Source organism: Colletotrichum paranaense (genome assembly GCF_030867605.1).
Source record: "Colletotrichum paranaense strain IMI 384185 chromosome Unknown Scaffold_1.1, whole genome shotgun sequence".
Taxonomy (NCBI): domain Eukaryota; kingdom Fungi; phylum Ascomycota; class Sordariomycetes; order Glomerellales; family Glomerellaceae; genus Colletotrichum; species Colletotrichum paranaense.
The window spans coordinates 1,329,691-1,343,561 of record NW_026848959.1 but is presented as its reverse complement, the minus strand read 5'-3'; the positions used below and the strand labels follow the sequence as shown (position 1 = coordinate 1,343,561).

The following is a 13,871-nucleotide window of genomic DNA, read 5'->3' as shown; positions in this document are numbered from 1 at the left end:
TAGCGTTAACATTATAGATCCCATTCAGAGCACTTTTACGTGTAGACAGCATCAATCTTTGAGCTATTAGCAATGGAATGGTTCTTTTCAACATGTCTAATAACCGTACCTTGAGGCAATCTACATGTAATTCTACCGTTCCAGCTCGATTGTCCTGCTCCTCCGTATCTGATGGTCCTCCTCTTCATACCGATGGAGCTGCCGTCCTGGAAGTCGCACCGCGTGGTCCAGCGCAACTGGCAGCCCTCGATGTCTGCCACGTAACATCACCAGGCACAGAACGAGCTTGCTTCCGACGTGCCAGGCGCCGCAGAAGCTGTACGCGTCAGTTTGTATGCCGACTGATATTCCGACCGTACCGTATGCTGAGACGACCTCGAATATGATGTTAAAGACCGAAAACGTCACGGGATCTTGGATGAATTTTGACGTCTCGATGATGGTGATGATCAAAACAGCGAGAACCAACCACCAAAGATCATGGGCAAGCTGTCCGCGAATCTGGTGGCTGATGAAACTGACGCGACTCTCGCCCTGCTCGGCGGCGCTCTGCCCAAGTCCCGGTCCTTTCGGTGGCACAACACCAACACCGTGAAAGCTCATGAAGGTGCTCTTGAACGCGCGACGAGCTTCGATGACCGGGCCCGAACGGCTCAGTCGACGTGCCAAGAAAGAAGGTCGGGCAGAAGCCGCGCCAATGCTAGTAGTGCGTGCCAGTGTCGGAGGTCGACTGCCTATAGGGAGCAAGGGATCGGCCACCTCAGGGTCGATCTCGGATGCGGTGTCTATGTCGTCGCTGTATATGCCGAGTGATCGCTCCTCGTAAATGTTGGAATGGCGCATGGTGATGACGACGGGGTAGACCGAGATGTACATCATTATAACGTAGAGTATCTGTAAGCTGATGAAGAGGCCTGAGATAGGGACGACGTAGAAACCTCCGGACCGCACAGCTAGCCGGTATGTTAGCCTCCTCCTGCTTTGATATGGTGATGATCCAAAGGAAGAACGATTTGAAGACTTACCAAGTGCTTGAAAGAGACCATTGAGCACCCGGTAGCCTGTGGGTATCTTCTCGATGACAGAATTCCCAATGTTGAGAACCTCAAAGGCCACCCAGTCCACAGAGTTGAGTGAAATCAACATAAATAAAAGCCACCAAGAGGGTCGAGAAGGGAAGAGATTGGTGTAAACTCGGCGAGGGTATTTCAAAATAAACGCTAGAGTAGCTTTTAGGTCGATGAAAGCGTCTTCTCGCGTGGTCAGGTTCAGGATGCGGAGAGAGGACCAGATGATGAGACGAAGGAAGAGAGGGTACGCGGTATTGCCTGCCAGGATCAGGAGACCCATTGTGATGAGAACGTACGGCGCCTGTTGGAAAGGAATCATGTTGGCGTCCAGGAGCGACATGCCCGAATTATTGAAGGCAGAAACGGCGTTGAAGATACTGAGCCACCACGGATTGATACCGTTAGCCCTTGCCGTATCGGGCATGTAGTTGTTCATCCAGGCTCCAAGGGCAAGGGATGCCAGAACCTGCCACAGGAAGTAATAGGTTGGCACCAACATGGCTAGGACCTTGAGGGCACGGTATTCGCAGCCGCCGAGATGATCGCGTTCATCGCTGCTTAGGTCATGGAACTGACCCTGGCGACTAGCTGCACGATGTTTCAAGAAGTTGCGAGCGTCCGCGTCGGCAGTAGTCAGATCTACTGAAGCATTGTAGGGCCTTCTCAGTGGACGCGCCGGTCCATTCGGGTTGCCAAGAAGAGAGACTCCCGTCGAGGTGGCTTGGTTGTCGGCGACATTGGGGTGCGGTGCATCGTCAAAGGTAATGTGGCCCGGTGCCTGCGAGTCCGTCACCTCCTGGGTGCTTCCGGGCACATCCCCAGGTGCATCCTCGAGTGTAGGCCGGCGGCGGTCTTTGGGCGAGGCTCCTGCATCGTCCGCTCGTTTGTCGTCTGCCCGAGTTTCGCCCTTCTCCGACTCGGCAGTCTTTGTAGCTCTGAGAGACTGGCCTGGAGGTGGCGGTGCTGACTGCGATTTACCAAAGGAGAATGCCATCTGCAGCCTGGGCAAGTCGAGAGGTAGTCGCGGCAAACCTAGCGATATGGTACTGCCCTGGCGACTGAGTTTACGCGCGCGCTCTGCTCGGACTATTTCATCGAAGCGCTTCTCAAATACATGTTTGCGGGCCAAGACCGTCCAGATGGAGACCCAAATAGTACTGCCCAAGAGCAGTAGGAGAAACAGGAGTGTTTGTTGCCAGGCCGTCAGTTGGCTGAGGTTATTTGACCACTTGCTACGACTTGCTTGCTCAACTGCCGACCAAAGGACGCAGAGCCTGGGAAAAAGCAGCTAAGCAACACCAGTAAGCCCAAAGGCAGCCTCGACACCGACCCCATATCCTCCCCATCCGTTAAACTCATTCACAAACACGTCGGCTGCTCGTTGATACAGTCCGCCTGAAGCCCCCCAAGTCTCTTCAACCACCTTCATACCTCTGACGACCTTCGGGAAGTGCACGTCAGTCATCCACTTGCTGTTCAATGAGTTCTTGAAAATTGTGTCCCACGCAGGTGTCTCGCCACCCTTTGGCAACCCTTCTTCATCCCAGTCGAGGCCCGGTCGAAGCTGTGCGATGTACACCATCATCGTATAGAGGCCGTATTGTCTCATCACCGAAACCTTCTGCTCATGCGACCAGAGCGGCAGAAGAATGCGTAAAGCATGTGCAAAAGTCAAAATGTGGGCCACGAAGAAATCGAACATGCCCTCCTCATTATTGCGCGTTTCCATGAACAGCCCCGCTGCCATCTTGGCGCAGTCCCCGAGCTGTGAGTCTGGATCCTCGACGACCCACGCGTGCCAGTGTTCGAAAATTTCAGATCTGAATCTGCCGAGGAGTGTGAAGAGATTCACGAACCCCGGGGAATCGACGTAGCCATCGAATCTCTTGTCGGCACGGATACGACCCAGAACTTCCTTGATGCTTTTGGTCTTGTAAGTTGACGTGTCTGGTGGAGGGTTATCCAGAACCTCGTGAGTCGGATCGTACTCCGTGCAACCCATACTCAAGGCTTCCGTGGCGACCTTTTCGTCATCAAACTCGTATGCGTATGCAAGATGAATGAAAGGGTGACCGACTGCGATGATGAAAAGTTAGTTAAAACCAGATGTATCGCCGGGCGTGATGAGACACAGCCTAGAGAACGGAAGACTTACGCCCTCCAGAGAATCCGTTGATAATCGGTTCAGGTCCAGCCCAGACATAGTCTTCTACAACCTTTTTCCAGTCGCCGCCGTATTTCGCAACTTCACCGTCAAAGAATATGGCATAGGCCGCAGTGTATGGCTTCTGCCCAAGAAACTTCCTCCAGTTGAATGTGGTGACCTCTTCATGCGTGATTCGTTTGTCGTCAGATTCGACTAGATGAGGGGATTCGACGTCGAAAATATGCTGTAACTGGGAGTCTGTCGCGCCTAGAAGATAAGACGATCCAAGAGCCTGTCATATGTGACGTGGTTGTATCAGCCTTCGTCCCAATGATTAAGTACCGAGACATGAGTGAATAGTGGCCGAGCATCACGCACGAGGAATACTCACATGCGGCATATGGTTGTGTAGGATTAGTCGAGGGTCGCGAAGAATGGCGTGCTCATTGTGATTTCGATTCAGCAGCTTCTTAAGTTTCAAAGATGTAGGATCGCATAGCTGCGACAAACGGTGGGGAGGGACCTTCTCAAGCTTGATCGACATGGTGACACCTTTGAAGTTGGGATAAGGTGATTTAGGTTTGGATAATGAACAATAATGTGTCTGATATCAAAGATGGCCAGCATCTTCTGCTCGACTTTCAAGACAGTCATTTTATACTTGGTATAACGTTCCGCTAGTATCCACAGCGGCAACGGCACGGACAACTAGTCATCAGTTTCCAACATCCATCATCCGATTGGAGTCCCAGTATGGGGAATACGGCATTTGAATTATCCCCGCAATCAAAGAAGCGAATATGCTTAACGGGTGGGATTCGGCGAACGGACATCACCACAACCGAGCTCTTCACTCCAGAGCCGGCGTCAGTCCGGAAATCTTTAAAAGGTCCGAGACTCCGACGATGTGCTTCGGCACAACCAGGCCTCAAGGACGAGCCGAGAACGCCGTCAGCCAAATTCGTAACGTTATGTTAAGTCAGCTAGGGAGATCAGGTCGTATCTCGATTCTTCCGAAAATCGGATAGGTTCCCCCATTCGTTCGTGAGTCTGATACACATGAGTCTAAGAAAGCAACTATGGGCGAACAGATGATTCCGCCCGGACAGGGCACCATCATGGTTCACAGTGACGCCATAGACGACAGCGATACTGCAATGGTGAATTCTTACTTGGTTGACTGGGATGAACCAGACGATCCAGAAAATCCGATGAACTGGTCAAAGTGCAAGAAGGCTCTATTCATCACGACGCTTGGGTACATCTCAACACTCAGGTATGGCTCATTTTTCAACCTAAGAAAGCAGAATCACACAACAAGACTGCATCAATACTGATACAAATTGTTATTGCAGCCCCCTAGCATCATCGATCGCGGCACCGGGAATTGCTTCCATCAAGTCAGATTTCAATGTCACAGACACATACGTTGGGGCGTTCATGATATCAGGATTTCTGATCGGCTACTGCTGTGGCCCGCTATTCATCGCACCGCTTTCAGAGATGTACGGTCGTTATGTTCTATACAACGCTGGTAGTCTCCTATTTCTCATTTTCAACGTTGCATGCTCCGTGGCACCCAACTCGGGTAGCATGATTGCGTTTCGCATCTTTGCTGGCATAGGCGGATCTACCCCGTTGACTCTTGGGGCTGCGTCGCTGGCAGACACAGTTCCGAGAGAAAAGAGAGGACTTGCCATGATGGTCTGGACTCTTGGGCCGATGGTGGGCCCAACCATTGGGCCCATTGCAGGAGGCTATTTATCAGAAACGATAGGCTGGCGATGGTCTTTTCGAGTGGTGTCCGTTGCTGTGAGTTGATACTTTGGGCATAGCCGCTTTGTGTTCTTTAATCGCAGCTAACATGACTTTGAAGGCTGGAGTAGCTGCCCTCGGCACAGCATTCTGCATGCCCGAATCATACGCCCTGACCCTTCTGGAACGAAAGGCACGACGACTTCGCCTGCAGACCAGAAACCCACACCTCGAATCTGTTCTAGCAACCCACCGTAAGCCAAAAGACCTCTTCATGTTCTCCATTCTTCGACCGGCGAAGATGATGTTTCTCTCGCCCATTGTCTTCTGCCTTTCAGTTTATATGGCCATCCTCTACGGCTACCTCTACCTGCTTTTCACAACCTTCCCCCAGGTTTTCAAGCAGCAGTACGGATTCTCTCAAGGGTCAGCGGGGTTGGCGTACATCGGCATCGGTGTAGGCTCAGTGATCGGACTTCTATTTTCTGGTCTAGTGTCAGACAGGCTTGTGCTGAAGTTGTCACTCACAAATGGCGGGCAGTTTCAGCCGGAATATCGACTGCCGCCCATGCTTATGGGTGCTATCCTAGTCCCCATAGGACTGTTTTGGTATGGTTGGACTGCAGATAAACAGCTTCAATGGATGCTACCTATCATAGGAACAGCCATCCTAGGATGCGGGATTGTTATAGTCCTGGTAAGAGTCCGCACCTACCTATGCAACTGTGTCATCGGTACTGACGTGTGTATCTTGAAGATGTCGATCTCGACTTATCTGGTTGACGCATTTACGACATACGCTGCATCAGCCATGGCAGCCAGCACAGTCACCAGGTCATTGTTGGGCGCATTCTTGCCCCTGGCTGGTGACCGGTTGTATCAGAGCCTTGGGCTCGGATGGGGAAACTCACTCCTCGGCTTCATTGCTTTCGTCATGATTCCAATCCCTTTAGTATTCTACAGATACGGTCAGGTCATCAGGCAAATGAAACTCTTCAAGACCGAGTTCTAGGTGGGAAGAACGCGCATACGGAAGCTTTTGAGTCGAACGACGGAAAGGGGGTAATGAGTCATGGAGCAATTAGCTAGAGAGTATGGACATCTCGTCAAAGGTCCTTGAGTTCTGAGGAACGGGTTTCAAAATCCCCCACATCAAGTCCATGATGGTGTAAAATCTTTATTCTTGTTGCATTTATCTTCAGATCTCAATCTCGGCCATTGGAGCCGGCGACTTGTGGTGGCTCTTCATCGGTGTCAGACCCCAGCGGCCAAACATGGCATTATCCTCGTCCCAGCTGTTGCAGTCCGTTGTCAACATCTTTTCACCTGTGAAGATGGCGTTGGCTCCAGCCATGAAGCACATGGCCTGCTTCTCCTCCGACATGGTCTTCCTTCCGGCAGCAATACGGATAATGGTCGCCGGCATAAGAAGGCGGGCGGTCGCAATGGTCCGCAGCATGCTCGAGAACTGGATGGGCGTGCGGTCACCCAGCGGCGTACCCTTGATCGGCACAAGAGCGTTGACGGGGAAACTCTCGGGGTGGGAAGGGAGCGTGGAGACGGTGTGCAGCAGACCAACGCGGTCGTCGGATGACTCTCCGAGTCCGAGAATGCCACCCGAACACACATTGATACCGGCGTCGCGGACGTGGCTCAGGGTCTTGAGGCGCTCGTCGTAGCTGCGAGTCGAGATGACGGACGGGTAGAACTCGCGGCTGGTGTCGACGTTGTGGTTGTAGGCAGTCAGCCCGGCCTCCTTGAGCTCCTTGGCCTGTTCCGAGTCAATCATGCCGAGGGTGACGCAGACCTCCATATCCATTGCCCGCACGCCCGTGACCATGGCCTTGATGTTCTTTAAGCTGTTCTTGCGGCCGCGCATATCGCGCCATGCGGCGCCCATGCAAAAGCGCGTGCTACCGTTCTCTTTTGCAGTACGGGCCGCGGCGAGGACAGACTCGACGCTCTCGACCTTCTTAGCCTTGAGGCCGGTGCCATCTTGGTATCGGGTTGACTGGGCGCAGTAGGAGCAGTCCTCGGTGCAGCCGCCGGTCTTGATGTTCATGAGCGTGCAGAGCTGGACTTCGGAAGGGTTGTGGAAGCGGCGGTGGATGGAGCCCTGGTGAATGATATTTCGTTAGCAATTCACGAGATGACGATGATGGTCTCGAGAAACGTACAGCTTGGAAAGCCAACTCCATCAGGGGTTGGTAGTAGATGGCAGAGATCTCCTCTCTTGTCCAGTCATGTCTAACAGTGGTTGCGCTGGCGGCCTTTTGCAGAATCTTCTTGGCCTCAATGGCACGCTGTGCTGCCTTCAGCTCGGCATCGTTGACCGGTGTAGGAGGCGGGGGAGCGGGTGCCACGCCGACAGCTTCCGCGACGGAGGACATGCATGCTCGGGATACAACCGGGAGCTGCTTATGGGTGAATTGTGAAGAGAGAGACGTTCGTCCAAGGCCTCGCAAGGCAGCGGTCCTGGCAACAGCCATTGCGTTGGCTTTCATATTTGTTGATTTGAGATGTCTGGTCCGAAGGTACCTTGGTGATGAAGGCGGATTTTGGCGCTCGGCAAGGGATGTTAGTCTGCAGGCTGGAGTCACCAATTGACTTTCTCAATGCCTCGAATGTAAGCTTAGAATCCAGTTGCCAGCGGACAGCAGGTATTCGTCAGTCCCTAGGTTGAACGAACAACAGATCTTGAATAACGGCAAGGCAAGCTGTCAGACAGCTTCAGCACACGAAAGAATGAGGGGTGAGGGGTTTTGAAGCTTCAGGGTTCCCGCCTCACCACCTCGGGAATCGGTCGAGCAATAATAGCTCCCCTGTCCAACACGGTCCGGCCTGAAGCTGCTTCAGCAGCGCCATAAGCCATAACCGGCGGTTAGACACGCCTATGTGCGCATATCTGAGTCAACTTCAGGGCCAAGAGCCGGTGGGTTAACACTGCTGCATTGGCAAAGCTTCCCGCAGCTCTCGGCTAACCGGATGCGACCCCAGGATTCTTGGATTGGTGGAAAGCCTGGGTGGAGAGGTTGAGAGGGGACTTAGGGGAGCGAAGGGGGCACAGGGAAGAGGTCATCTCGAAAAGAAACGATACGATAGGGCGCGTTATCCCCCGCCGGGTGTAGCTACAGCGAGTGGAGCGTTACGCGCGAAGCGTTGACCTCCAGTCTGCTTCTCAGCATCCCCAACAAAACTCTCCGCGGAACGCGCGAGTATATTCCCGAGCCCCTTGGCAAAATATTGTACTCCCACTGCAAGCTTGAAAGCTTCTGGAGAATCTCCATCTTCTGCAACGTTCACTGAGCCGTAAGCTCAACCTACAATGGTCATTAGAAGGCAGTGATGCTGTTCCCACAAGCTGACCGTTGAATACATTTGCTGGCTTCAAGATGGTTGTGGGAACGACTCCCGCAGTGACGAACCAAGACCCATCGAAACATTGCGGGCATTATTGGCATTCAGGGATCAAGCTACGGCACGCTAAAAGCGGGGGTTTCGCGCCAATCTTAGAAATCTGCTCATCAACGAGTGACCATTGAGGTGTTTCTTGTGACAGTTCTGAGGCCAGGATTGAGCTTGGGATCTGAGCAATGGTTGCATTTAAAATAGGAGCCTCCTCCTACCTTCCACCTTGAACGTTTTTACTTCAAAAGCACGTCGGTCGAGCTGGCATTTTTGGGCGGGGGAAAGCAAGCCCGATGATCTTCCAATGAACAGAGCACACTTCTAAGTATGTTCTCAGGTATGGGTTGACTGTCGATCACATGCAAAGCTGAAAGATGATGAGTCAACCCATGACGTGCGCGTGGGGAATATCATGAAAGATTGAGGACTTGTAATCTCAACAACACATGATATTTCAATTTCAACAATGCGCTTAGAGCCGTTTCCTTTAAGGAATTAGACATTGCAATGGCCAGCTGATTGATAATGCCGTTCAAACTAATGGACAACATAACATGCACTTTGAACACCAACCAGAATGCCTCAAGCAAGGATACTGTAGAGTTGACTTTCCATCTCATTGAGTTGCGTCTTTCAACTCTGCAGTGGAACTATTCATACAGAGTGCCGCTCGTGTACTTAAGACCCGTATCACAAGCCACCGTGACAACTACTTTGCCAGGGCCAAGTTCCTTAGCCAAGGATAGAGCTCCAACAACATTAAGTCCTGTTGAAGTTCCCGTCAAAAGTCCCTCTTCCTTTGCGAGTCTACGGCACATGGCCCGCGCCTCATCCTCCGGATACGCTCGTGCTTCGTCGTATAAGGTGTCGTCAAGCAATGGGGGAACAAATCCGGGGCTGATACCTTCAATTCCATGGACACCTCCGTGTCCCTTGGCAACAACAGGCGATGATGCAGGCTCAAGCGTGATAATCTTTGTATCGGCACGCACACCTTTGAGCACCTTTGCAACTCCCATCACCATGCCAGCGCCGCCAATGGCACCGCAGAAGGCATCAATTCCTTGCGGAAACTGCTGGGCCAATTCGTCTCCAAGAGTCTTGTAACCCGCCATACAGTCCTTGTTCTTGAACTGGTCTGCGGCGTAGTACCCCTCGTTTTCTTCGACGATTGTCTTCGCCTTCTTGACCATAGACGGAAACAAATCTGGCGTAATCTTTCCGGTGGGACTGTGGACGATATCGACAAAAGCCCCGAAAGCAGCCATCGTGCGCAATTTCTCTTTGGCGAAGACATCCGAGCAGACGGCATGGAACCCGTACCCCTTCAAGGTGCATACAAAGGCCAGAGAAGACCCCGTGCTACCACCGGTGGCTTCGACTATAGTCGAGCCTGGCTTCAAGTCTCCTCGGCGCTCTGCCTCTTCAACTATGGCTCTGGCCAGGCGATCTTTGTAGGAGCCCGTGGGGTTGAGAGACTCAAGCTTCAAATACACGTCGGCGCTACCTTCCGGTACAACACTACGCAGTCGTACGCATGGTGTGTTGCCGATGGCATCTAGGGCTGAGTGAACAGGTGGGGGAGCGGATATCGCAGTCATGTTGAGTTGCGATATTGCTTAGTTCCTTTGACTGAGAATTAGTATCAATGTGGTGAAGTATGACATAAGTAAAGTAGTCTAAGTCACTATAACTCACTTGTCGAATGCTATTAGAGATCGTCTATCGGGTATAAAAATATGCGTCATTGGCATCGTTGTCAAGCCCAGTATTCCCTCATACTAACCTTATATAATCAACCAGGCACTCTGGGGATTGTGGGGGCGGGCTTCGACTGGCCAGTGAGCACCCGCGCCCTTCTGACCCAGTCCCGTCAGATTGCTGTCGAACAAAGGCGTAAAGCCAGCGGACATCCTCGAGGCGCAACAGCAAGCGGCGCGAATACTCACATAACCTATTAACTAGAAGCATGTGCGATGATAATCGGGACCCTGTGTTCAGAGAGAAAATTGCAGCAATCAAGCAAGGCTGGCGGCCATACCAATTGCTTACCTAACTTCTCATGTTCTTTCATCTGACTTCAGACCAAAACTGAAGTACGGATAGTCCACTGCCAGTTAGCCAGCCAGAGCTTCCGAGTCGCTGACTACAACTTTGCGGGGACTGTTGAGGTGTTGCAGATGCTCTTAAACTTCCATCCACGTGCTGGATGTGGAACATGGGCTGGCCGTAGCCCCATATTTCGGCGTCAGACTACAGGATATCTAAAGCACGGAGATATTCCTAATTTCTTGACAATTGATTATCATTCTTATGGCAAAAGAAAGTTCCTGTCGTGATAACCTCAACTATCCAAAAACCGTATCATCCGTCGTTCACTATTGGCTATAGGATTATTTGAATTGGCAATGATTTATGTCGAAGTGTTGCATGCTTGGAAGCCATCATAGCAGAACCCCAGCCACACATGCCAGATGGCAAACTGACCGGCACCGCCTTCAGAATCTCTGGAAAGCATCTCTTATATGGAATAGCGATGACTGTGTTCTAATCATGGCACCGCGCTTCAGCTTCCACGGACCCGTCGACAACACAACACTGAATTTCGGGTCCGGGCCGTCCCCCGCGGCCGGATCCTTGAGCAACGTGCAATCAACGTATGGTTCGTTATAGGCAGCTCTTTTGCGAAGAGCTGATACGGCTAAGGATTAGAAACGACACTAACCGTGGACGCATGGGCGCCGTGTTCTCAGTACTCGCCAGCGTTATCATACGAGAGCGAGCCTAGGTGGGAAGGAATCAAGGATTCGTTCCATCATGACTGACTCGCGGGTTCCGTATTGCCGTGAACCCCCTTGAAGCGCGATTAGCCACCCACACTAACGTAGTACGCACGGTACGGTAGTACACAGAGGCTGGCAGACATGAGCTGTGAGTACCGGCATGGATCTGGGGTAGACAAACGGTCAATAGAGTGCGCCCCTGTTTCGGGCGTCTCAGACACCAGTCCACCGGAAGGAGTGGCTTTGCATCAGCAGCGCAGCATCCATCAAGCATTGCAACGCCACGCAGGGGACTTCCATCTTGCCTCGCAATCAGGCCTCGGATCTACAGAAAATGGCAGGGGATCCCAAAGCTTATTAGACGCTAAATCCCCGAGGCCACGAAAGAGCATTGGGCATTGCGACATACTGATAGCATTGTGCATTTTGATTGACTGAGGGGGACATTGTCTGGGAGATAGCCAATGGACACATACAGGGGGGATGAACTAGTGGCGTTTTCCTTTCATCTGACGGCCATCTGACGCTGCCATATCAATTCCTCACTGGTTCTACTCACGCGCTATCTTTTCTTCTTTCTATCCCTTACCCGGTGGGCGCGTTATCTTTTAACGGACTGTCGCCCCATGAGCAACGGGCACTAAGCCACAATACGAGAACGCCCAAAATGCGCATACCTCCCACATCGAATCTAATGTGAACGGGGAAACGGTATGGTGATGCAGTGACCGAGATTAGGTAAAGATTGATTGCGCTCATCCAACGTTGTGCCTGATCAATGCTAACGAATCGGCAGCTATTAGTCCGCCAGTATTATAAGCCAGAAGTCTTCCTTCTGTCGAATAATACTCGCAGATCGAGGCACACACCAAGAGCTGGAGACGTGTACTCGTGCAGAATGAGACAGTCTTAGCAAAGCCATGTCACAAATCTCGAATTCTTGCACAAGCGTTAGTTGCTCTTTCAGCTCATATTTGTAGATTTTTGTTTAACATTTGTTTTCAACTAATCAGGACTGGAATCCTCCACGTCGCCAACGGCTTTCGGGCCTGGTATCATTACCTAAAACTACCGAACGTTCACGAATCCCATTATCCAGTTGATTTTGCTGCGACATGGCTTCAGCAAAGGTGGACTTGGCAGTCGCAATACCCACCTTCATCGGATCTGTCTTGTCCGCCCTTTTTACGTTTGCCGTCCTAATTTTGCATTTTATTTCTCCCCCGAGACGCCGGCATGTCCGCCATGCGCTCATTGTTAATCTTCTACTATCCGGTATGTCGAACAACAAGAAGCAATGGATCAAGTTGTGTCTAACAGTATGTCTTTAGACTTTGTTGACATGGTGAACAATACTGTAACTGGTATCATATTACTGAGGGATGGCCCTCTTGACCAAGCACTTCCTGCCGGAGGATGTACCATGAATGCGTGGGTGGGCCAGCTTACAGTTCAAACGACGGATTTCAATATCTTGTTCATCTCGATAACGGTCCTTCTCACTGTAAACAAGAATCATCTGCTGCAAGATTCTTCACTACGACGAATCCTTGTTGTGTGTCTCTGTGCATGGATACCGGGCATTATCACTAGTAGGTCATTCACTGCTCCATGTTCAGAATATTGCGCATTTTGACCCTCGAACTAGGCTTTACTGCCCTTGGATTGCATATATATGGCCCAGTAGGTGGGAATTGGTGCTGGATTCAGAAGAAGTATCCCGTCTACCGTTGGGCATTATCCTTTGGGTGGCGCCTCTTGATATTCTTCTTGACAGTCGGCATCTATACAGCCATTTACATCAAACTGAGACGATTATTCGGCCGCTTCCGGTTTTCGGAAAATTCCATCGAAGCTGTCACCACAGGCAGGAGCCGCCGCACACAAACTATACCATCATCCGGCGAAGATCAGAAGCCTCCCACGGAGCAGTATATCATGAAGACGACATCGTTTACCGTTTCACACGACCAGGAGGACAATCGAGGCTTGGCTAGCGATTCGTCATCAACAGCACCGATCAACGACCGAAACGATCAGACCGACGACCTGAACTTTGCGTCATCACACAACGCAGCTATTGGAGGAGATCATACCGCAGGCTTGGGAGAACCGGACGTGTGTACCGACCCGCCAAAGCTCCCACCACCACCAAACCTGCGGCGTATGCTGTTATTGAACGGTTACCCGATCGGCTATCTCATTCTCTGGACACCTGGGATTGTGAATCGATTGATTGAGATACAGGGCGGCACTTCGCCAAACTGGCTCATTGGTCTCCTGGCGTCTTCACAGTATATTGGCTTAGTACACGCTGTCACCTATGGCTACAACGAGCAGATCGGGCGTACTATCCGATCTTGGACCAATTTCCGGCGAAAAACCCATAGACTCGGAGAATAGGAGGTTCGCGAATCACAAATGACCCGACACGATTTTCAACCACATTTTGACAGCCTTCGGCGACATAGCGAGCGATTTACTTGGCACTTGTCATGCACAGTTTTCCCTTACTAAGGTGAAGAACGTCTAATTTTATTTAATATCAAGTGTAAAAACAACTTCTTTAAATTCAGCGTTGTTCAAGCATGTTTCGTGCGTGCTGTGCGAGTTATACGTGATATATTGATATTCTTGCGGTCTACTTACCTGCACTCTGGCTTGTCAAGTCAGGTGGCTGTGTTGCTTGACGGGTTGACAGCCAGGACT

At 51.4% G+C, this 13,871-nt stretch overlaps 5 protein-coding genes across 5 annotated transcripts; 2 read left to right on the top strand and 3 right to left on the bottom strand.

The window, feature by feature from the left end:
- Positions 1-132: 132 nt before the first annotated feature.
- On the bottom strand, positions 133-3,760 carry CPAR01_00466 (cation transporter; the record flags this gene model as incomplete). The annotated part of the gene is made up of 5 exons (XM_060484758.1): positions 133-953; positions 1,026-2,344; positions 2,438-3,146; positions 3,226-3,508; positions 3,608-3,760. The coding sequence occupies 5 exons, from the start codon at positions 3,758-3,760 to the stop codon at positions 133-135; spliced, it is 3,285 nt and encodes a 1,094-aa protein (XP_060355615.1).
- A 535-nt stretch (positions 3,761-4,295) lies between these two features.
- On the top strand, positions 4,296-5,983 carry CPAR01_00465 (fluconazole resistance protein; the record flags this gene model as incomplete). Its single annotated transcript, XM_060484757.1, has 3 exons — positions 4,296-4,492; positions 4,572-5,028; positions 5,093-5,983. 3 exons carry the CDS (start codon positions 4,296-4,298, stop codon positions 5,981-5,983), a joined length of 1,545 nt encoding a protein of 514 aa, XP_060355614.1.
- Positions 5,984-6,169: 186 nt separating this feature from the next.
- CPAR01_00464 (biotin synthase) lies at positions 6,170-7,475 on the bottom strand (the record flags this gene model as incomplete). The annotated part of the gene is made up of 2 exons (XM_060484756.1): positions 6,170-7,087; positions 7,149-7,475. 2 exons carry the CDS (start codon positions 7,473-7,475, stop codon positions 6,170-6,172), a joined length of 1,245 nt encoding a protein of 414 aa, XP_060355613.1.
- Positions 7,476-9,029: 1,554 nt separating this feature from the next.
- On the bottom strand, positions 9,030-9,980 carry CPAR01_00463 (uncharacterized protein; the record flags this gene model as incomplete). The annotated part of the gene is made up of 1 exon (XM_060484755.1): positions 9,030-9,980. The coding sequence occupies one exon, from the start codon at positions 9,978-9,980 to the stop codon at positions 9,030-9,032; it is 951 nt and encodes a 316-aa protein (XP_060355612.1).
- A 2,297-nt stretch (positions 9,981-12,277) lies between these two features.
- Positions 12,278-13,565, top strand: CPAR01_00462 (uncharacterized protein; the record flags this gene model as incomplete). The annotated part of the gene is made up of 3 exons (XM_060484754.1): positions 12,278-12,437; positions 12,494-12,754; positions 12,811-13,565. The coding sequence occupies 3 exons, from the start codon at positions 12,278-12,280 to the stop codon at positions 13,563-13,565; spliced, it is 1,176 nt and encodes a 391-aa protein (XP_060355611.1).
- Positions 13,566-13,871: the final 306 nt, after the last annotated feature.